This window comes from Amblyomma maculatum, chromosome 10, assembly GCF_055883805.1.
Source record: "Amblyomma maculatum isolate TAMU_Amacu chromosome 10, ASM5588380v1, whole genome shotgun sequence".
NCBI lineage: Eukaryota > Metazoa > Arthropoda > Arachnida > Ixodida > Ixodidae > Amblyomma > Amblyomma maculatum.
This window is the reverse complement of record NC_139353.1, coordinates 26131058-26154732: the sequence shown is the minus strand read 5'-3', so window position 1 is coordinate 26154732 and position 23675 is coordinate 26131058. Positions and strand designations below refer to the sequence as shown.

The 23675-nt window shown below is 42.6% G+C and overlaps 1 protein-coding gene across 3 annotated transcripts in view; it reads right to left on the bottom strand.

Annotated features, from left to right (window-relative positions):
* LOC146175943 (uncharacterized) overlaps window positions 1–15736 on the bottom strand; it is a 43560-nt gene extending 27824 nt beyond the window's left edge. Inside the window, exons 1-3 of one of the 3 annotated variants that reach the window (XM_084582305.1) lie at window positions 15568–15736; window positions 4456–4524; window positions 4080–4145 (exon numbers count right to left, since the gene is read on the bottom strand). In XM_084582305.1, coding sequence (XP_084438431.1) covers window positions 4080–4145; window positions 4456–4524; window positions 15568–15721 — 289 coding nt within the window. In that variant the 5' untranslated portion in view covers window positions 15722–15736. Of the gene's footprint in view, window positions 1–4079; window positions 4146–4455; window positions 4525–4880; window positions 4955–15567 lie in introns of those variants that run through there. The other 2 variants (XM_084582307.1, XM_084582306.1) reach the window with 2 other exon arrangements.
* Between the last annotated feature and the right edge of the window lie 7939 nt (window positions 15737–23675).

Here is a 23675-nt window from a genome sequence, read left to right as displayed (position 1 = left end):
AATCTAGCCCTTCGACTTTACATTGAGACGAATTTAGCAAGCCATATATCGCACACACATGTACAAATTTGGTGGTTTCGATAAACGTGTAGTTTGAGGATTCGACGCCTCAAACTACACGCGGGTTTCTTGTGCTATTAGGATTGGCCGCTGAATTATCAGAGGCAATAATCTTTTGTTCAATATTTTACTTCTTATAGAGCTTCTGGTAATATGCGTTGTGGGGCTAGTTGGTTCATACTCAGATAGGTTTTATGCGCACAAAAAGACGACACAAAAGACAAGGGAGACAGGACGGAGCGCACCTGTCTCCTATTTAAAGATAGCGATAATAGATAGATACTAAGATAATATTGAATCATATGCATTAGGCTGGCTAGAAAGCACTTATCAGGAATGTTCTTAAGTACGACACTATTGAAATGATATAAAGTAAATGGCAATAATCTCGCACGAAAGCGAGGAAAATTATTGTATGGTGCGTAGAAGAACACGTTTATGGCATTCGCTCTTTAGGCTAAGACCTGAAACAGGTTTTAGAAATAAATTTAAAAATCAGCCTTTATATATTCATTCATGAATGAATGCATGCGACCATTGATGTAAGAGCTGCTACCCATGGTTGCGTTTACTCTGTGCCTTTTCAGCGCTGACACCGCTCAGACCCTGCGGAGCTTTTCTTTTGAGGACCACTATTCTTTGTTCACCAGTTAAAACTGCAATTCGGGCTTTACAAAAAAAAAAAGAATAGCACAAGTATGCTTTCGTTGCCATCTTGTAGTAGCTACAGCTCGAATGTAATAGAAGATACGAGGTTTGGGTGTTTTCACTGTGACAATATTTCATTTATGAGCAGGGGACATATAAGGAATGTTTCATTTAAATAAGAGACGTGTTCTTATTCGAAAAAAAAGCAAGTATGTTGCTCACCGGAAAGTGGAATGCGTGACTACAATAAAAAAAAAGTACGTTTAATACATATATCGAATGCAGGTGAGTGCTAAATCCAAAGAACAATTTGTCTTTTGCAGGACAGAAAACTGGGCAAGTTGGTTACGATGCAAATCAGACATGATCTAACAGCGAAAAAAACACGGGCGCAGGGTAGAAGTGACACAACACGACGCTGACTAGCAACTGAATTTTAATTCAGGAAGGATTGCTTTTTATACACAAAAACACGTAGCATTCATACCAGTAGACGTAACCATAACCATGATTACCGAAAGTTTCCTTTGCCACAATAATCTACAACGTATGAGCAAAAAAAAAAAACAAAAAACAATCTATTTCGCCGACTGAACACTGGTTGCCACCACGCAGTCTCATTGTTGCGAAGGCTAACTGACAGTTTTGCCGCACATGTATCTTACCGGATTGACAGATGAGTGTTGAAATTGTTGTTGTTTAGCTGATATCTTTGCCTAGCTATGGGGTTAAGTGTATCCCTAAATGCAGGACTGGTTCTTACTACGGGACCTTTGTTGCTGTTATTGAGTATATGGACGGGCCAATTAAATTGATAGCCTGATTTCACGGTTAATTACAGGTGTACAATATGCGGTTCAGTGAGCAAAAGGCAGTCCCTATTCATCCCAGTCTAAGAAGGGCGTCTTGCTTAGCATGTAAATACCCGATGCTTAAACTCTAAGCGAGAAAAAGGCTGATGGTTAAAAAGCTGCAAAGGCTTGTTCCTTTTGTATACTTCCGTTCTTGTCCTGATATCAGTCCCTACTTTTATATTGTAAAAAAATCAACTTCTCTTATCGTTTTAAGTCTACGGCTATTGTGTTCCATATACACGCCGAACTACCAAGCTTGGAACATCTTGGAAGCGTTTTCTGAGAAATAGAATGCGTTAGAAATCAACTATGACCCGATTCGATACAATAGATATCCTTTGTGCAAATTATTGCGTTTATTCACTTTGAAAATTAGGGCCCACATGCAACCTCTGATTGGAATATTCTTGTCGGCTTCACTTTATGCCCTCAGACGCCTCAACCAGTCGCGCGAAAGAAGTAAGGAGGGGTTATTCTCTTTGAAAACCCTGTGGCCAACCCTTCTCTCGGGAAACCACCAGTCGACGTCTCACGAGATTGGTTTCTCCTTTTAATCCTAAGAAGAGGCAGCCAACTCTGCAAACGAAAGCTGTCATTGCATGTTGAAGTCAACTGAAACGTGCTGAGAGCCGTATGGCCTGGCGAGCAGTATCAAAGGGACACTCAACAGAGTTATTCAAGATTTGTCTTTATGCTTCATTCGAAAGCTCGATCCCCTAATTGACGACTACCCAGCTGTGGAGGTAACAAACACGACAGAATATTTTAAAACAGGTTTTATAAAGAAGTGTCGTTTTCTCGCTGGTAGACGGTGTGTGCAAACACTGGCATCGAGGACACGACATAAAGTTAGTTCAGTAATTCTATGCAGCTCTGTTAACGCAATGACTGTCGCACTGCCTACGTGGCGTGTAGAACGTGTCTGTAAGATTTACAGATATTGTTAACAATCTAATTGAGAGTATTGAGGCAGCTTTGAGTAGAATGAAATGAATATATGAGCTCAATACACCGAGTGGTATCTACCACTGACACCAGGTCCAGTTTTTTCCTGTAGTACCGCTGCCGATAGCAGCGCTACTTCATCTATAATGGTGTCCTTGTTTGTGCGATTTATCGTTTTGAAAGCATTTAGAAGCGAACAAAGCATGGTTAAAGGATAAAAGAATCTGTTTTTATTCAAAGGGACAAGCGTAATCTCCTTTAAGGTGATATGCACAGCAACAACACTGTATGCCATCGTGGCATAGCGATAAAACGAAGTATATTAACCTCAGTGCCGCAACGAAAGAAGATAGTATGGCGCCACCGTTCTGTAAAACCTGAATTTCCTGACCGATGTAAAATATAAATTCTTCGACAAACCACAAGTTCTTCCATCCATTATCCACCAAGTGGTGAGATCTGTCAGAATATGTAAATATTTCCTAATCGTTTCTGGTGGTAGACTGTCCCTTTAGGCATGAAATGTTTTTGCTTTTGTTGTGGCACCCTCGAAGGCCATGAGATTAGAACGAATGTAGAACACCGCAGCAAGCCTTAAACAAGGAAGCTAAACCGAATTAGACGAATAATGCAAAGCATAAAATAATTCTGGTCGGTAATAGCTCGGTTCTTATATATCCCGCTGCCTCTGCTTCAGTACACGCGATTCTCGCACCTTTATGCAGTGTGATTCATGCACCTCTATGCACAGTAATTCAAAGAAAGACAGCACGTCTTCTGCTGGCGGCATTTAATGTGACACGCAATGCCCTATCCAGCGGAGCCGTGAAGAAAAACCTGCGTTTTTTTTTGCTGAGATGCGTCTTGAAACGGTGAAGTAATAATGCTTTCACCTAGAAATTTTGTAGTGAGAGCTGCACTACGCAACTCTTCGAGCCTTTCGCGCCGTCTGAAAAAGGGTGACTGCGCACATGCGCCGAGACCGGTTTATTGCCACAGGTGTGCCACATGTTCCACGTATTCCAAATGCTGGGTATACATTCTTATAATAGCCCTTAAGGCTTTCGTAGAAGAAAGCTTAAATTGCCGATACCTGCGGTTCTTCGGAGGACGACGGGGATGAAGTGAACTACAATCTCTTGGTTTAAGTGAACAGATTGCTGCCATATTCGCTCCTAAGAGAGTGTGCTTCAAACGTGGCCGTCCATATCATTGCAATAAATGAGTGCACAGAATACCACCTTTAATTCGTTAAATCGTTCAGTGAATCTACTATGAGCAGCTTCAGCAAACGCTTTTCTTACAACTTTTTCATAAAACACAAAAATGGTTTTAAAGAAAGAGGGCCCCAGTCATAAATAATTACAGGCTGGAAAAGAGGACATTTTTGCGGGCGTTCTCCTTTCCAGAGAAGCCCTCCTGTTACAGTAGCAGAGCATGACGAGTATTTATTGTATACATCCGCTGCATATTTTAGAAGCCTGTCTAACGAATGAGTTGCGTAAAACTTCAGGTAACGCATTTTGTACAACAAGACCCAATGTATACTGAGACAAAAATGCCGGCACTCACCAGCACTTGCACCTCCAGGACGTGGATAATAACTCGGCCATTTCTCTGTAGTGGATTCCTCTCCACCTGGAGCAACGACCCATATAGTACTTAGCTTTACACTAGCTCTGTATTTTAGATTTTTTTTTTATATACAGTTGCCTGGTCTGAAATTTGGTATGAGGCAGTGTTGCTGCAATACTGAAAGATATTTGAGAAAAACTCTACTCTCTTCTCTCCAGTGGTGGTCTCCTAGTGTTAGAAACGTATATAGTGTTTACCTATACAATCCCTCTATATTTTGTTACTTTTCTTATGATCGGCTCGTGTTCAATTTCATGTGCGGCCTTCTTGTTTCAACACTAAAATACCGTGGAGAAAAAGGAAACCTTCTTACCGAAACGTGGTCGGTGGCGAAGACGTAGCTGATGATACCACTCTGCCTCTCTGGAGAACTGCTGATGTCCTATAGTAGCAAAACGTGTATAGTATATATCTTATAAACTCGCTCTAATTTTTTTTCTTTTAATACAGCTACATAAGCACGAAACTTCACGTAACTTTTTTTTTGCATTGACACTAAAATACCACTGAAGAAAAAAAAGGCCACTGTTTGAAGGTTCTGCGGGGCTTTGATGGGCACCTCCGCTGAGGCGTGCATCTTACATTTTAGGTTCTGCTGCCACGGATACGAAGCAGGCAGAGTTTAGTGCTCTGTTTACGCTGTATTCCAGTGACTTTGATAACAGCTACATGAAGTAAATATTCGATTCGGGTCATTTTGCTGCAACTCTATATATGGTTCGCGCAAATAACACCCATTGCCTTGGACATGTGTGCTGGGGATGGTTCATGCGAACATTCGTCCGTCGTGGTGTCCACTCAGACGTTCATGCAGGCATCCTGCAACCAGAGTGATTTAGGAAGAGCTTTAAAATTTCACTTTGCCTACTCGCGCACGCTTTTGTCTCGTGACTCTTCGCAAACGCAACCAATGGGAAAAGAGAGGGCTGACAGCTGCACGCTCAATTGTGTCGCTGTGCCTCCAGTTTTGACTGCTAGTGTATTTTATATATTACAAATCAAAGAGACATACCGTGGCACCACGCCCGCTTTATACACTACCCTGTCAAACAGCTGCGCAGTATTGGCCAACGCCCAATAAGCATCGTTGTTCACTGCCGATTACGCTGCTGTGAGAGAACATTTTCTGCTCTTCTACGCCACGCTATAACAGTGCTGCTCACTAAAGACACGTTTTTCCTTGCCCTAAGTTTGTGCCGCAACTGTAATGCATCCCTTTCGCGTGTAAAGATGGAACCTTTTTATTGTCTTAACAGCACGTTACCATAAATTGGATGAAAATTTTATGTCTGTAATAATTTATTAAACGGCGCCCTCTTTAAAGTCGCATTGCTATTACACTGATTGCTACAACTTGAATAAAATAGAACGATGTTAAAACGGCAATCATGTTCTGTGGGTTTGTGGAGAATTCATGATCCCACACTGCGAGCAAAATAAGTTTTAAAGTTTTAAACGCCGAATAACATGTTCTCTAACGCACTCCCTATGCGAAGTAGGTTCTGCTACCCAAGTCAACAAAGATCTTCAACATCTAAAAATTTGGCTTAGCTATGGCTGTGAACGCAAAGAGATTTTCACTTGTAGCACCAGTGAATATCTCGTGCAATATATTGCGCTTCTTTAGACGTTCAGATATATAAATTGTTTATTTATTTAAAAAAATTACATACAATTACGAGCCTGCCCAAGCCAACAATGGGCTTGTGGGGCAGCGCTCGGCAGAATGGAGCAAGCCCAGGGGCGGCACAGTAAGTCAATTGCACAAGACTCAAACTAAAAACTAAAGAAAGGCAGTAAGAAATGACGGGGAAGAAAAAAAAAATAAAAAATAAAAAGATCTTCACTCGGGTTTGAATCTTCTCAATGTCCTCACCGGAACATTTTTAGTACCACCAGTACATATATCGTGCGATATATAATTATGTGATATGATTGTTGTTTCAGATGCGAATACGTCTCTGTTGCCAACAGTACACATTTTCGTATATTTTGTTTGCGAAAGTCAACCATGGGTATATTAAAGTACATCCTGCTCCTATAGGAAGTGCGCTAGAGGGCATGCCAGTCCATTATCAATCCTATAGAATAATTCGTGTTTAGAGAGTACTTTGGAACAAGCGTCAAAACTTTTCTTTCACCCATGAAAATAAGAAATAGTGTTGTGAGACTAGCCCACTCAGTACTCCACAAGCTACGCACTAGATAAATTGAAGACAGTGTGCATTATATGTAGAATGCCACAGTAACAATCTCAGTGTTAAAAGTAAAGCGAGCTTGTTTCAATTATCAAGCTTTTTAAGATCTGAAGAGGTACTAAGAATGTTTATTTTCGGTCATATTTCTATTTTTTCTGATATAATATTGATCCGCTTATTAATCTTTAAGGATCTTGTAAGACCCACTGCATAAACAAGCCTTAATCATAAAGCCAATACTAAGCAGCCCCTAACATCTCGATATTAGTGCGAAGGTCTCATGTGGACATAGTCGGCTGTTATATTCTGCGACTAGGTATTGGAGCCACAATAAATTCTGATGACAGTCCGCTATGCGCTACTTGATTGGAGTAAATTTATAATCAGAATACAAAATCGCATAACATGCACACCGCCTCTCAGGATTCCTGTGACTCGTGAGTAAAGTAGAGCTTCAGTGGAGAAAATTCGCTTTTGTCATGTGGCCGTATTAGCAAACGCCGCGTTTATTTTGTCCCGATATCGGGTTGCTCTCTGTGTTTGCACGCAGCACTATCACTTCTTGCGATATTTGGCATTCGCTACCAGTTCACGTGTTCAGTGTACGCCACCGTGAGCCAGCCTACTCAGATCTGTAAACGGCACTTTGAGGCAGCCAAGCTCTTACACACGCTCCTAACGGGAAGCTATTTTAGTGGCGGGAGAGATGCGCGTACACATTGTCAGCAGCCAGATGTTTCAGGTTATCTTTACACTCTATTCGCAAGAGTTGGATCGAGAAGTTAGCGCTTGGTAATATTTTATGGTATATATTAATGGACATGCGCAGGACATGTAGTGCAAAGAGAGGATAACCGATGGTCGCTGAGGGTAACAAACTGGATTCCAAGGGAAGGAAAGCGTAGCAGGGGGCGGCAGAAAGTTAGGTGGGCGGATGAGGTTAAGAAGTTCGCAGGGGTCAAGTGGATGCAGCTAGCACAGAACCGGGTTAAGTGGAGAAATATGGGAGAGGCCTTCGCCCTGCAGTGGGTATAACCAGGCTGATGATGATGATGATGATGATGATGATGATGATGATGATGATTATGATGATGATGATGATGATGATGATGATGATGATGATGATGATGATGATGATGATGATGATGAATATTTTATGCAAGCATGCATACTGATGTGGCGGTAGCGTTGGCTGCTGCGTTGTTGCCGCCCGGCGTGATAGCTGTTGAACCTGCAACCTCCGTGGGGCCTCTGCAGTTAGAGTGTTGTAAGGACAACTCTATCCCAAGCTCCGTTTACGCGATACAAAAACAATTTTAGGTTCGGCAGACGGTATAGCTGAAACTACGTAAATAACACTAGCCACAAGCTTGGCCCACTGTCGTCGCCATAAAACGCTGTGAAAGGTCACTCGTGACTACGCGATTTCAAGCGCGAACATGCCTGTCAGTTGCAAAGCTTTACCCTCGAATTGATAACTCTCTAAATAGCAGCTGCTCAATGCCAGAATGAAGTGTCTCCATGAATACTGCAGATGCGTTGTGTTCATTACGATTTCTTAACAAAAATGTGCAGTATACTGCTGTTGCTGCAGTATCGACGAAGAAACGAAGCGAAGGCAAAAAACAAAATTTACTCAAAGTGGTAGGTAAAATGATTGTAAAATAACCGATCGCTGTCCCATAGTTTGACTTTCATCCCAAGCTGAAACATGCGGCCAATACCATTCAATCAAAGCTCGAGGTAAATGGAGGAACGTAAAATATTTTATCTTAAAGTAATAGTTAAAATTTCTTCTCACGCTGGGACCATGCGGCCAAAAAAACAGTTTATCTAAACATGAGGCAAAGTGAGGAGCGTAAAATATTCAATCGTAGTAAAACAGCTTAGCCTTGTTTTCATGCTGGAGCCATGCAGCCAAAAACCTTTTAATCAATGCTGGAGGTAAAATGAGCATTGTAAAATATTCGGTCATAGTCCCAAACTTTGGCTTTTTTCTCAAACTGTAACCATGCGGCCAAAAACCATTTAATCTAATCGGGAGGCAAAATAAGAAGCGTAAAATATTCCTTTTTAATGTAATAGTTTGGCCTTGTTCTCATGCTGGTACCATGCGGCCAAACAGAAATTAACCAAAGTAGGAGGCAAGGTGAGGAATGTAAAACGTTTCAGAGTGCAATGGTATGCCTTTGATGTCATGCTGTTACCATGCCGCCAAATAGCAATTAATCGCACCCAGGGGTAAATGAGGAACCTTAAATTTATGACCTTACAATAGTTTAGCTTTGTTCTCATGTAACATTAGAAATGTCAAATATTCTCATGCTTTAACCATGCGGCTAAATGAACTGGGAATATCCCTGACACATCAATAAGAGAATCGTTGTTACCTCTGGCGAGCACCAAGGTGATGAAGCAGCATACAATGAATGCAATGACAGCAACACGCATCGCCGCCATCTTTGTTCAACAGAAAGAGCGCAGCAATGAAGCCAGTACTCTCACTGTGCCTGGAGTGGCGACTTATATATCCGAAAGTGTCTGTCGTTTTGTTATGAATTTTTTAGTTGTGCTGATCCCGCTTTTTTCTCTTTTGTGTGTGTGTCAGTTATACAGTCACCCAAGGCGTCACTATGCTGATGTTCACTGATAAATTATTATATTTCAATACTCTGAAATTTTTGCCTTTGATTGATGCATAAATAAGCACAGTCCCTAGCGTCAAACTTAATGAAGCATTAACTAGAGTCAGACTATTTGCATTATGGTTTAGAATATACTTAATACCATAAGGCAAACATCGCGTCATTTGTGGCCATGTTATAATGTGATTGGTTTAATATGTAAAGTAAGAGTCGGAAATGAAATGTTTGCCTTTCCATCTACGAAAGCAAAGGAAAGTGCTACGCGTCACTTTTCTGGAATGCGATACGTGTAATACGTATTACCGTCAAATTGTATTTTTTGGGGGGGAATGATTTAATGAAAAATCTGCTTTAGTGTTGTTTTTACCTTTGTCACTCTTCCTCGCATCGCCTCAGTTGTGGCGCGTTAGGTTTAAAAGTTAACTAATAGCAATACTAGCTTCGTTGTAGTAATCACACTTTTAAATTGAAAATACGTTCAAGCAGAGTTCCGGAATTCGCTTTCTAGAAAGTTCGGAACGTGCTGGAGCTTCTTTAATAGTCGATTTTAATTGGCCGGCTGGCAGAAGAGAGACATGCAAATTGAGGTACTAGTCTGCCTCAATTCCTAATGGTGTTTTCCGGAAGAACGCGTTACACAACTTGAATGACTTTTGAATAAACGTCCTAAAGCAGTTTTTGTTCTTTATAATGGTTCGCTGAAGAAAGAAGATATTTAGAATTTAATCTTTAGCTAAATTATTATCTTTTCTGCATGGCCCTTTTCAAAGGTCGCATATAGACCAACTTGGACATGCGTAGCATACGTAATGATAAAGCCAGAAGGCTTACCATTTCAATCGCCTTATTTCGATAGTCTTTTTCGGAAAACTATATCTTATCCGTGTGCCCTCCCCCAAAAAGTGGCATATAAGGTAATATATGTATAGGAGGTTTGATGTATATTACTGTTATCACTTTTCAATATTGCCTTGTGTATCTAGGACAACGCTCATAGAAAATCAATATTATCCGTATGGCACTTCAGAATGCCGTAAAAGGAGCTAACCAGCAGTCGCGTTCAGTACATATATATATATATATATATATATATATATATATATATATATATATATATATATATATATATATATATATCTGTTGGCTTCTTTCATTCATATATATATATATATATATATATATATATATGAATGAAAGAAGCCAACAGTCGGCGAGGCCAAGGAAAGCGTTGGGGATGGTACTTTATGTCTTTATTTTTTATTATTTTTTAATGTTTACTTGGATAATCACAGAGATTAGTAATGTAATCTGTTTAGAGGAAAGATAATTAAACACAAAGTAGAAGAAAAAACAACGTGCCGATGGTGGGAACCGAACCCACGACCTCCGAATAACGCGTCCGGTGCTCTTCCAACTGAGCTACATCGGCCGCTGTCCCCCCTGCTACTTTCTTGGGTATTTATGTTGTCTGTATACGAACCTTGAGAGTGTTCACCAGCGCCACCCTCAGCCAAGGCGGCGGACGTGGAACGTCCTTTGTTACCGCCAGCGTCACGTAGAACGTGATCAAGAGCGAGGGCGTAAGCTGTGCTAGAACCCTCTTACGCTACCTATGGCTTCAAGACTGCCAGAACCGAGACCCCCGTAATCTACAAGCAGATCAATTGAAGGGAAATGAGGGTGCTCGTTATAATACATGAATGAAAGAAGCCAACAGTCGGCGAGGCCAAGGAAAGCGTTGGGGATGGTACTTTATGTCTTTATTTTTTATTATTTTTTAATGTTTACTTGGATAATCACAGAGATTAGTAATGTAATCTGTTTAGAGGAAAGATAATTAAACACAAAGTAGAAGAAAAAACAACGTGCCGATGGTGGGAACCGAACCCACGACCTCCGAATAACGCGTCCGGTGCTCTTCCAACTGAGCTACATCGGCCGCTGTCCCCCCTGCTACTTTCTTGGGTATTTATGTTGTCTGTATACGAACCTTGAGAGTGTTCACCAGCGCCACCCTCAGCCAAGGCGGCGGACGTGGAACGTCCTTTGTTACCGCCAGCGTCACGTAGAACGTGATCAAGAGCGAGGGCGTAAGCTGTGCTAGAACCCTCTTACGCTACCTATGGCTTCAAGACTGCCAGAACCGAGACCCCCGTAATCTACAAGCAGATCAATTGAAGGGAAATGAGGGTGCTCGTTATAATACATGAATGAAAGAAGCCAACAGTCGGCGAGGCCAAGGAAAGCGTTGGGGATGGTACTTTATGTCTTTATTTTTTATTATTTTTTAATGTTTACTTGGATAATCACAGAGATTAGTAATGTAATCTGTTTAGAGGAAAGATAATTAAACACAAAGTAGAAGAAAAAACAACGTGCCGATGGTGGGAACCGAACCCACGACCTCCGAATAACGCGTCCGGTGCTCTTCCAACTGAGCTACATCGGCCGCTGTCCCCCCTGCTACTTTCTTGGGTATTTATGTTGTCTGTATACGAACCTTGAGAGTGTTCACCAGCGCCACCCTCAAGGTTCGTGTGTGTTTTCTATGTGTTTCTCTTCGAATATGTGCGGAAAATAATCGTCGCGTGTTTATGACAGCTGCTGCTGTGATCTTCTCATTTTATTTCATTTCTATACGCCTGGTAAATTCTAAAACCTCTAGCTAAGAAATTTACTTGTCCTTTGAATCCTACTACGCGAATGTCCGAAAAGAACTGTTGAGCTGCGGCGTAACAAGGAAAACGTTCACATTTTGTTACAGGTTTGAACACGAGTATACGGAACAAGTCGCCGCTAGCGGTCGGCGGTCTGTCAATGTGTAGGGTGTTAGAACACACCAAGGGCTTGGGCCGCTCGTTCGGATAGACGGAGTCCTGACATCATCAACCTGTGCGGATATACTTGAAAGAAACTTCATTCCTTTCATCTGGGATGGCCCGTTTCCTGACGGATGTTTCATTTTTCAGCATGACAGGAGCCCCATCCACATAAGCAGGTATAATTACTTTCAACGTATATGCACTTCGCGCAAAAGAGCTAAATGTTTTTTCTGACAGTTTGTAAATGAATGACATGGACTTATTTCAGTGAACTCTAATGGAAGACTAAATGTCTTTTTTTTTTTAATAGTATTCTGCGCTGAGGTTTGAATGCTGTTGGCGCGCTACCGATGCTTTACGCGGCTTAACTTGTGATTGTTGTTACTTAACTTTCGTTTTCTACTTTAATCCACTTACAACGTTCGTATCTTGCTGATCATTAAAAAAATGCCATTATCATTTTTGTTCGTTTATTAAATTTAACTACCCAAGGCTGTTATTTTTGCCAAACGATTGCTTTCGTTCGATATGCTTACAAATAATAGCATTAGCGTTCATTTATTGCATCCTCATAACTCACTTCTGTTCTTTTGTTCGCGCTACCCGGAAAGGATTCCAAGCTTCATGATTTGAAAACTTTTTTTAAAAGATAGTGCGGCAGAAGCTTGAGGAGCTCTGCATTGAAGAGCTTCCATGGCCTTCAAAAGGAGCGGAATATTTTTGAAAATGTGTGGGGCCTCATGAAGCAGCAGCTGTCAAGACGGCAACTACACGGATCGTCACCAGATCTGCTTTAGGAGGCTGTACAAGAGGAATGGACGCGACTAAAAGGCATGCCTGGTTTCGCGAGCAGCCTGTATGCCTCACCACCCGCACGGACACGCAATGTCGTGGAGGCTGGTGGAGCGTTCGCGAGTCACTAATCTAGCTTTAGAAAAACTTCTTGAAGAAATTTGTTGCCAGTTATCAACCAATTTTAGACTTTTCTTTATTTCACGTGCTGTGGTAAAATATTAAAGAAATTTTTCAATAAAGAGAAAATTGTGGGTTCAAACTGCTGCGTTCATTTGTTGCCAAAAAGTAAATTCATCTCTGGAATGCGGAGGTTCACGAATGATGCCATTGATCTTCGCTAGCGCTGACAGCCATTGACAGTATATGGTCCAGCAAACGGTGGGCTTTGAGGGAAAACGTCATTCAAGAAAATGCCGCTGCTCAAAACGTCAGCTAAAAAAATAGAGAAATGGAGTCATGCACGTTGGCGCCTGATTCTACCGATAAGCAGTGCACAAAGTATCATCTAAAATGCAAGCTTTGGGATGTGCTGCTTTCTGTCGGCCACCCCCACTTTGGAAAGTGGAATATTCCTGGCACTCTCGCTATCTACGCATACGGCTACAATAGCGCCGCGTCTCGCAATTTTTCCGCTCCGGTCATGAGTCACTTGTGTCATTCTTTTTCCGTTGCAGCTGTACTTTGTATCTCAGCTGCAAATATTGCAGATCTTCTTTATATAGAGCTTCGATTTCTTCTCGTAACCCGGCTGCAGCTACGCCTTCTTTATACCGTCTTCTTCGCATCATCAGAACTTCCTCAATACCCTCTGCAGCATCATACACCGTCCCTGACGGCGCACTCTATGTGCAAAATTTTAAAATAACCCAAAACTGGAACTTCACTCAAAGTAGAGAGGAAAGCCTGCATGTAGCACTGGCGCAAATTATCAGCTGGATATTAATCTGGGAGAAAATAGCTAGCTATATAATCGTCAAATACCATGAAACCATATCAAAATCAGTTGAACAAATAAACAATTTAGTAATCACCCAGACCAGAAACAATACGTCGCCCAGTCTGGTGGAAGTAATGTATACTCAGTGTTATAGGAACAAAGTAAACGACTGCCTCCTATATTTGTCACCCGTTTTCTTTGTGCTCCGACGCAGTCAGTTTTAACATTCTAATCCCTACTTTACATTACCGTACTAGAAAACGCACAGTCCAGATATTGAAATTTTACATGATTTGACCAGATGCACACCACCCAAAAGTGAAGGTCAGCAGGACCAACGCTCTTCATGGCGCTAAAAAAAAAAGCCGTTCAGAAACACTGCCTTCAAAACAGGAACACTTAATTTCAGTAGCTTATAAAGTGAAGACAAGAATGTTTACACATTTGATTCTCTGGCATTTCCTTCATCATTGGAAATAATTTATAAATTTGCAAGAACTAATTACTCAGCCCATCAGCCACCCACCAGCCAGCAGAACAGCCAGCTATCACGCCAACAAGCTCGACAGCCGAACCAACAACCAACCCGCCAGCAATCCCACCAGCCAGCAGGGCAGCCCATCCATCTGCCAACCAGCTCGAAAATCATGCAGGCAGCCTTCCAGCCAGACAGTCAACATGCCAGGCTGCCGGCGAGCCAGGCAACATGCAGCCTACCAACCTACTTGTCTGCTTTCCTTCTTACCATCCACCGCATCGGCCAGTGTTCAATTCCCAGGTTACCTTGCAATCACAGAGTTGCAGAGTGGGCACCTGGGCACTTAAGCAGCAATCGGTGCAATCAGTGCGACCCGCCTACTCAAGTATGCAAACTGCCTCCCCCCCCCCCCCCCTTCCAGAACAAGCCAGAATTGTATTCCTGATTTTCTTCTTCAGTGTCCCGGCCATTGTCATTGCGTACCCTCTCCCTCCGGATTCCGAATTACACTTCCACGCTCCCCTCTTTCGAATATCACTCTCTTCACTCTCTCTGGCGCCACATTACCGTTCACAACGTTGGTAATAGCTTACGTAGGGCGGCCACCCATATCATTCTATCTCGACTACACATAGGCCTCGGCTTTAGGTGTTGAATACAATAATGTGAAAGCGACCTCGAAGACATTTTGCTAGAATTGCGAAATTGGCTCTCGGAATGGGTATTACATCTGTCATCTCCTCAACGCAGTAATTCATTCGCTAGCTTCCCTAACAAAGAACATATCGGCGATCGAAAGTGACCCTTATTAGAAAAATCAAATACATAACAAAACACTAAGCTTATATAACGTTTAAAATCTATGACATCACAGAAACCAATAACAAATCAGTGTACGGTCATGCCTCCTTCCAAGCACAGCTTGCTGTAGGCACGCTCTTGATGAGCACACTGATATACGCTGTCCAAGTTGCAAGTAACGGCAAAAATATTAAGCACCACCGTAACCACACCATACGAACTTGTCTGCGGGGCCAAAGGGTGCCGTCTCTCAATCGGTATTCCAGGGTCCTGAAAGGCTGGATTCAAATCTCATCTTCGCATCTAAATCGTGACGTCTGAGCTGAGAGCGTCTTCCAATTCAGCCTTCACATGGGGTCTCGTTTCCTCACAGAAAGCTTCGACCAATCTATGCCCAGTGACATCCTGACAGATAAAATGCCGTGGCTTCCCGAGCGGCAAGCCTATGGTCTGCCCGCGCTCGACCTTTGCCAATATGGCCAACCATTTTTGGTTGAAATTGTGGGAATAAAAAATTGCCATTTTCGCTTTCAGGCTTGGCGTCTCTAAAAAAAATACATAACAACAATCAAAACGCAGGCCTTACAGCATCACCTAGAAATCAGCCTCATTGTTTAAATAGACAAGCATATATATAGACAGCTAAAAATGGACAGCATAAGTATACGTGTCGTTGCGCATAATCCCGTACTGCATGCATCGTACAGTAGTAAAATATAAATTTTAAAAGATGACAGAGATCGCCTTACGAGAAACTGCATTGAGCTTGGCTGGTGTGGGTATACTAGCCCAGAGAATGGCATGTTCCTGCCACCCTCTTGATGTAACAAACGTACCCGGCAACCGTTTGCGGATGAAATACTGGGAATCAAAAACAGCTACTTCTGCACTCCCGCAAAGCATCTGTGAAAAAAAGCAAAATAAATACACAGGCACCCAGTAGAAATCAGGCTGATCGTCAAAGTAGACAAGTATAGAAATTCAAAGAACAGAGACGCATATTCCCGTACTGCAAGCATCGTACAGTACTAAAATATAAATTTTAATATATGACAGTGACCACCCTATGAGAAACTGCGTTGAGCTATTAAAATGGCGTAATTAAAGTAATGTAGATTGTTGCGCTGGTCGGGTATGCTGTTATTCAATGATGTCTAGGTAATATATTATATATACAGGCGGCTGTCATGTGCAAAGCAATCGGCTACAGATTGTTTTCAACAGATGAACTAAAACCGCTTGAAAGCTTCGGCTCTGCTTCAAGTTTATATGTTATTTTACAGTTATATAGTGTTGTGGCAAATGAAAGAACAAAAAAACACATCGCAGCAGTGCGTGTGGAATGCTATAAGATGTGAATATTTCTTGGTATTTCTGGAATTCAAACTTATGCAGTTAAAACCCATATACGTTTGTCTTGTACCTAATTACTCTGCTTTCAAATCCCAATGAGCCGTGCGACAAGCCCAATTAACATATTCAAACCCAAATGTCATAATTACGCTTCTCTACATTATGACCCTCTCTCTAATGTGCCCTCTCTCTAAGCTATGCCTGCAATGAGTCTTTAATAGTAAAACGAACAAATCGCGGATTGGTGAGAGAGTTTCGTGAGAGAGTTTCTTGAATATAAGGTTCTCACACTTCTATATTACCTTTCCTCAGAATAAACCATTTGTCGATACTTTGTGCTTTTCTTGCTTTACATCTTTGGTCTAAGTCTCATTTTCCTTCTTTTTATCCGACTGTTAAAACTGGGCACATAATTGCTCGAAAAATGCTTCCGTAAGAGGCTGTTTGCTGTCATCCCTTAAGGCTGAGGCAATAAACATCTGCTGATAAACACATAGGTGGACCGCGAACCTTTACTTTTGGTCATCATGTGTGGGTTCGTTCTGTATTGATGATATGGTGAAATGGTGGCCTGGACAAATTACGCGAGTGAAGCCGTCATCAAGGCATCTGGCGTGTCTGGGCAAAAAAAAAGCTTTTGTTTAGCTTGTGGGTAAACCTGGATTTACGCGAGAACAATCTACGTGGCTACGCTTAGGTTTGGATTGAACGTAAAGACATGGCTGTTGCACATAGTAGTTCCCTTCATGGTTTCATCTTTATTTATGTCATAGGGTAATCACTTTACGTATAAGTACCCCTTTCCTGTCGTCGTTGACCACTTTCATTCGGGTGTAGAAGACTTCTAGTTGTAGGACATCGTCTCTACGTCGAACACCGAGGAACACCGTCGTCACAACGTTGGAACGAACCTTCTGTCCTAGCAACTCGCTGATGTCGTTCGCCTCTACGTACTACCGCGTTATCTGCCGTCTTCTTCTTATTCTTTTTCTTCTCACAGACAGGCACGGCGGAAATGGCGAGACGGTGGCCAGTGTAGCTATGGCTACAGAAGTGCCATTTGTGCACGCCGACCACCTGCGACAGTCCTACATCACATCAAGCGCAACCCAGAGGTGAATGGAACTCCCGCATGCATCAAAGGAAATGATTGATCCACCAGCCACGAAACGACCGGCTGAGTCTTCCATCCCATCAAGGCTAGACACAGGCAGCGATGAACTGCTGCCATTATACGAAGAAGCACCAGAGAATAGTTTGAACTGTAAAATGAAGGAAGTGTTTTCTTGTCGTCCCATTTAGCGATAAAGGCTATCGCCATGTATGCTCGTGGCTTGTCGCGTATTTGGCTGCGCATGTGCCGGCAGTTAACGCATGTATTTGATCACTCGCTGATCAGTGTACATGTACGCTGGTTGCAGGGTGTGAAGCTGGCAGTTGGGCCCTTCGTAATAAACCCTTCTCTTCCCTGGCTGTAGTGTGCGGAAACAACACAAGCAGACCTCAAAATATCGCGCCAGATTATTTACTTCAAAATCTGCTCTGTCCTGTTTCTTTCTCTGTATTTCAAACTTCAGTTTGGTCTTTTCGTTCAGACCAGGGTTGTTCAGATCTATGTCTTTTTATGAATTGAACACGCCATTTTGATCCAGCTGCATTGTTGCCGGCCTGTATTTTGAAATAATGCAAGAGAAGGAATCTGCAGGCAAGCTTTGCAACATCGCGAGAACTTCGTCAGTTTATTCCTGGAATAAGCCCTTTTGCTCAGACTTTATTGTTGACGAGCTGCATACGAAATTAATGCAAGACCAATAACCGAGGTTAGCTTTTCAAAATCGCGTTTAGTTTATCAGAAAGGTGAACCTCAAACCTTGATCTAGTGGTGTTCTTCCTTGAATTGCAATTCATCAGCTTGCAGATTTCACGTATGGCTGTTTACGCACTCAGTTCTTTCTGCGAAGTGAAGGGGCGATCATTTGATGCAGCTTACGACATGCCAGCAACTGACGCCCTTGTCTATATTCTCACATCCATCGCCGGCAACCATCTGGAAGGTTTGCGAGACGCGCAAATCTCCCGTGGCTGCTCTCTGTGACTGCTACCCGGCGAAAGGTGTTTGTTTTAGCCCTCGTTTGGAGTCACCAAGGAAAAGGACGGAGCCAAGAAAAGGCAAGAGCGAATCTTTTCTTCGTGATTGAAGAAGCCGCTCGCGCTCGTGTGCTGCTTGCTATTGCAAAAAAACATGGTGGGGGAAGCTAAATGTCAGCGAAACGAGAAAGCACGAGTCATATTTGTTTTATTTGCGGTGTTGATCATTGAGAAGTAAGTGTTGGAGTCATTTTGAGTCTAAAGATAACTGATTATTGAGTCATAAGAAAAGTTACCACAGCACGACAGGGGTGTCCAAAGCCAAGACTTTCGAGTGTAGCTTATGGTACTCTAACAATTGTGAAATGAGGCTGGCAGCACGGGCTCTTAATTACTTAGATAGTGTGTATGTTTCTCGTAACCTAACCGTGAAAAATAGTGTGCATCAGTGCCACCCTAATCATAGCTGTTGACATAAAACAACCCCTGTTCCAGAGTGTATCATGCGGAGGATGATTGAACTATGAGGCCGACATATGTGCTTGAGCCCCCCTTAAGCTACTGGTGTCATCAATACTACGGGAACTGAGGCCCTTCGAGATTATTCAGCAGACCAATGAAGTCAAATTAGGGCAGTACTATGCTATGCATAATTATGAGGTTAATTGCAGCAGAAACAAAAGGACCACAAGGCAATATTGTTTTTTATTTATTTTATTTATTATATTCAGAAAGCTGATAGTGTAAGAAGTTTATGTCTGAAATATAAGTCAACAACAGGAAGAACAAACAAACACGCGTTACAAATGAGATTAAACTGGTGAAAGTTATGTTACACGAAGCATATACTCTAGGTAGTAAACGGTTCAACAACCGCCGGCTAACCAACGTTGGTTGAAAACGGTAGACAATATGTGGGTGATGCTTAACTCACATCATGCAATAGAATCAATGTTTGGCCCAATTAGTCCTCATCCTTCTTTTAAGACGTTCGAACACACACGACAATACGATTGGTGCACTTCTAAATAAATTTTAATCGGAAAAAGCCAAGCTTAAGTGCCGCTGTTTAGTTGCCACATGGTAGTCTAGCCTGTCTGTCCAAATAGCACATTTTATTGTCGTGAAGAAACAATTGTGGCGCGCTGGTGCATTCACCGCCAGCATTTCTGATCTCATACTCGCCCATAATCTCTCTTTCAGCCAGGTCAGGCGAGCGTAGAGCGCTCAAATTCAATTTTGTTGGAAAGAATAACTGGATTTCCTTATGCTGCAGGGGTACATATCGTGACTTCTTATTTGTTTTAAAATGACATTCAAATCCACGTCTTTTAATATCGTTTTGGTACAAGCCATAAAACTTAATTATTGTAAAATTAAATTAGTAAACAATCGTGCACTGGCTATACTCTAGTGAAAGTTGCTTTGTTCTGCTGTTCCAACGATCTCTATTGGGTGGCTGGAAGCCATATTGTCGCTTTCCGAGGCGAGCGCGAGTGATGTTGTCGTAAGTTTAATCATAGGTGTCTGTGGCGTGTTTCGGTGAAAACGGTGACGACTTTCAGGACTTCGTTCGTAAACTTTAGCGTCGTCCTCGTGGAGTATTGGCGGTTGTATGAAAGGAATAGGAAAGATGGACACGGAAAAGGCACGCCTCATTTGCTGAACCGTGTAATTATAAAGGAGCCCAGAAAACAAGCAGGCATGTTTTACCTAGCGTTCTTGTCTTGTTCTTGGCTGGCGAGTGTAAAAATGCACCAATGAAACGACAACGAAGTATACGCCCTTAGGCCAAATTTTCGCGTAGGAAACAAATGGTGAGCGCTGGCGCAAAATCCGGACACCCGTTCCTAAGCAACAGAAGCTGTTCTAGAACGTTCCCAGTATTCTTTTAAATTCCAGCTGTAGTAACTTTTTTTGATCCCCAGGTAACATTACTCAATATTGGGGTAGAGTTGATATGAAATTAGCCGAACGTTGGATTGGTAACTGCAGGAAATAACGCTCGCGCTCATTTCGTGTCAGAAGCGTGCAGAACTCACGCTTATCTTATCTGTAAAAGTTTTATGACCCAATACACATTCTGCAAAGGCGAAGCAAAATGGGCAACAGATCGCAAGGCGCCGATTTTTTGCACCGCAAATATTAGGCATAACAGGTAATTTCCTCGGCAGTCAAGTCAAACAATCAGTCGTACAAGAGAAACTGCGCTACAAAAACACTTCGTTTAGCGTTCATAAAAAAAATAGCAACCTAAAGCGAGCTTAGTATCCCCCATATGAGGCACTCGCTTTAGGACTAATGGCAATCCCATGTCAGCAAAATTTATTTTTTGCATAGGTAACAAAACATTAACATATTTTGTTACGGCAAAAATAATGAATAAATATAGGAATGGTCATATTTCTAATACTTTTATTAAAAAAGGCTTATTAGCCCTCTGCCATTTTTGTTTGGGCACTGTATATATGAAATCGGTAAAAACGCAAGCTGTTCACTAGGATGCACTTTTCCGATTGTTATTCATACCTTGATTTAGTATTTTCCAGTTACAGCTGATGCACTAGGTTCGTGAGAAGCAGCAGGATTTTAGAAACTGTGTATATTACCAGAACATTATATTTCTTTTTTTTTTTCTGTCTTGTTAGAACTTTCTGCTTGCAAACGTTGCCTTAATATTGACTACGAAACTTCGGCGAGATATTTGGACCCAGCGCTAGTGCAGCGCGTGCTCAGAAATGTTAATGTTACAAAAGGTTACTGAGTGAACATACTCCATAGAAGACAGTTTCTTGCAATCTTTTTTACTTTATTATATGCTTACATTTTAGTTTCTCTCTCTTCTCGGGCAGGGTTCAGTCGAGAGTTCAATGACTCTCGCCATGATTCGTTACTTTTATTCAGAAAATGACATTTTTTCTAAGTGTCATTGTTTAGAACCGCTGATGGATAGACTGCCACGGTGCCTTTTTGCCGAGAGTCCTGCTTGTCAATAAGGATCTGGTTTGCGGCTAATAAATAATGCCGGAATGCTAGCGATTTCTGTGGCTCGACAACGTATACTGTGAAGTCTGTTCCAGAATCGTAGCGTATACGGCTCGCCCATGATGTAAATTTTAAACGAAGCTGATATTCATCTGGAATCACAAAGACTAGAGGCTTAATAATAATAAATGTGCTAAAATTGAAGCTTCTGAGTGCATTGCCGAAGCGAATTACTCGATTACCGAGAAAGGGTGCCTCGCGATCACCTGGGCAACTTCAAAGTTCCGTCCATACTTATACGGCCGACCATTCAAGGTGGTAAACGATCACCGCACGCTTGAAGGCTGGCAAATTTGAAAGACACCTCCACCCGTCTTGCCCAATGGAGACTACGTCTTCAAGAATTTTATGTAACTGTAGTATAGAAGTCTGGCCGCGAGCATTCTGACGCTTACAGCTTATCGCAAACTCCCGTCGACGCTCCTCCCAAATTAGGTGATGACGACGCCTTTCTGTGACCGGTAAGCGCCAGATTTCGCAGATCAGAAGCGATGGGAACATGAGCTGAAAGACCTAGCTGATTACTTAGAAGGAAAGATTGTTTCCCCTCTCGCTATGTTCCAGCGTCAGCTGTCGTCCTTCGCGTTACAAAATGACGTCCTTGTGAAGAGGAACTTTCCATCCAACAGGATCTCACACCTTCTTGTTGTGCCTGCAAACCTCAGGGAGGAAACTCTGCAAGCTTTTCATGATCAGTCAACGGCAGAAAATGTCGGCCTTGGACGCACGTTGCACTGAATCGGGGATATGTATTATTGGCCACGGTTAGCTGCCGCCGTTGCTCATTACGTCAAAACGTGCCATAAGTGCCAGCTACGCAAGACACTCCCGACGAGACCTGTTGGTCTTTTGAACCCGAAAACATCCCCAACAAATCCCTTTCAACAAATAGGGACGAATCTCCTCGGACTCTTCCCAACTTCATCGTCTGGAAACAAATGCGTCATGGCCATAGAATACGTGACTTGTTACGCTGAAGCGAAAGCCCTGCCTAACGGTTTTGCTGCGGAAGTCACCAAGTTTCTCGTCGACCAAATTATCCTCTGACACGGCGCCCCAGAAGTGCTCATGACGGAAAGGGAGCTGCATTTACGGCGGAGCTCACTCAAGCTATCTTGAAGTACAGCCATGCAAGCCACCGGAGGACGACCACCTACCACTCGCAGAAATATTTGCTTGCAGAACGTGTGAATAAAACTATCGTGGACATGCTCGCCGTGTACGTCGACGCCAAACTCAAGACTTGGGTTGATGGGGCCTGCCGTACGTGATCTTCGCGTACAACACGGCTGTTCAGTAGACAGCCAGAGTGACGCCGTTCTACCTTGTGTAGGACAGGGAGCCCACAACAGCGCTCGACACGATGCTGTCGCACGTGACTGAAGACATCTCGACGTTGCCGCCTACCTGCAGCGTGCAAAGAAAGCCCGACAACTCGCCCAGCTGTGCATCAAAGAGCAGCAACATACCGACGCCCGACGATACAGCCTGCGACGACGCAATGCAGAATAGAAGCCACGTGACGAAGCCTGGGTATGGACGCCAATTCGCCGTCGCGGACTGAGTGAAAAATTGCTACGTCGATACTTTGGGCTGCATAAACGCCTTCGCCGCGTCGGACAACTGGACTATGAAGTCATTCCCGACAGTACGACAGCATCACAACTGCGACGCGCACCCCCAGAAATCGTACCTGTTGTATATCTGAAACCCAATACGTTGTACGTATTGCGCGCATTAAAGAATTCGCGATGTTTATATTTTCTGATGTTTACGTTGAGCTTTCTTTGTTTATTTTGAGGCATCGAAGCGAGGTATTTTAAAGGGGGAATAATGCCGCGAACCATTAAAAGGTTATTTGTTCTTTTTAGGCAGCCACCGGCATGTGGCCTTATCACTCTTATTCGAATGCACGGATCAATTCTGTATTTTTTACTTGTTTATGTTCGTTGTCGCAAGACGCGGCTTTATCATTTCCTTTGTTGCGGCAGAGGATTCGAGATGTGTCTACAATGGATCCAACCACACAAGTGTGCATCTACAATGTTCCACGATATGATAGTCACCGTTCGCGGTTTTATATAGATATTTCTTTGACGTCTTTCAGTTGAGCGCTGACGACTGAAACTGCATTCTAAGTTCGACTACCGACCATCACGTTTGCGGTTATTGCCGCCACCGATTCGCTTAGTTCTTTTGCGGGTACAAGTCAGCCCCAATAAATAATTTAATTCAAGTTCAACGCCTGTGTCTTCATTTGTGGCTGACGGGCTTCTTACCACTACGTGACAGTATATTTTATTATACATTTTTCCTAACACAATTTTCGAAGACAGTAAAAGCATAGCAGGAGGCTGCAGAAAGTCAGATG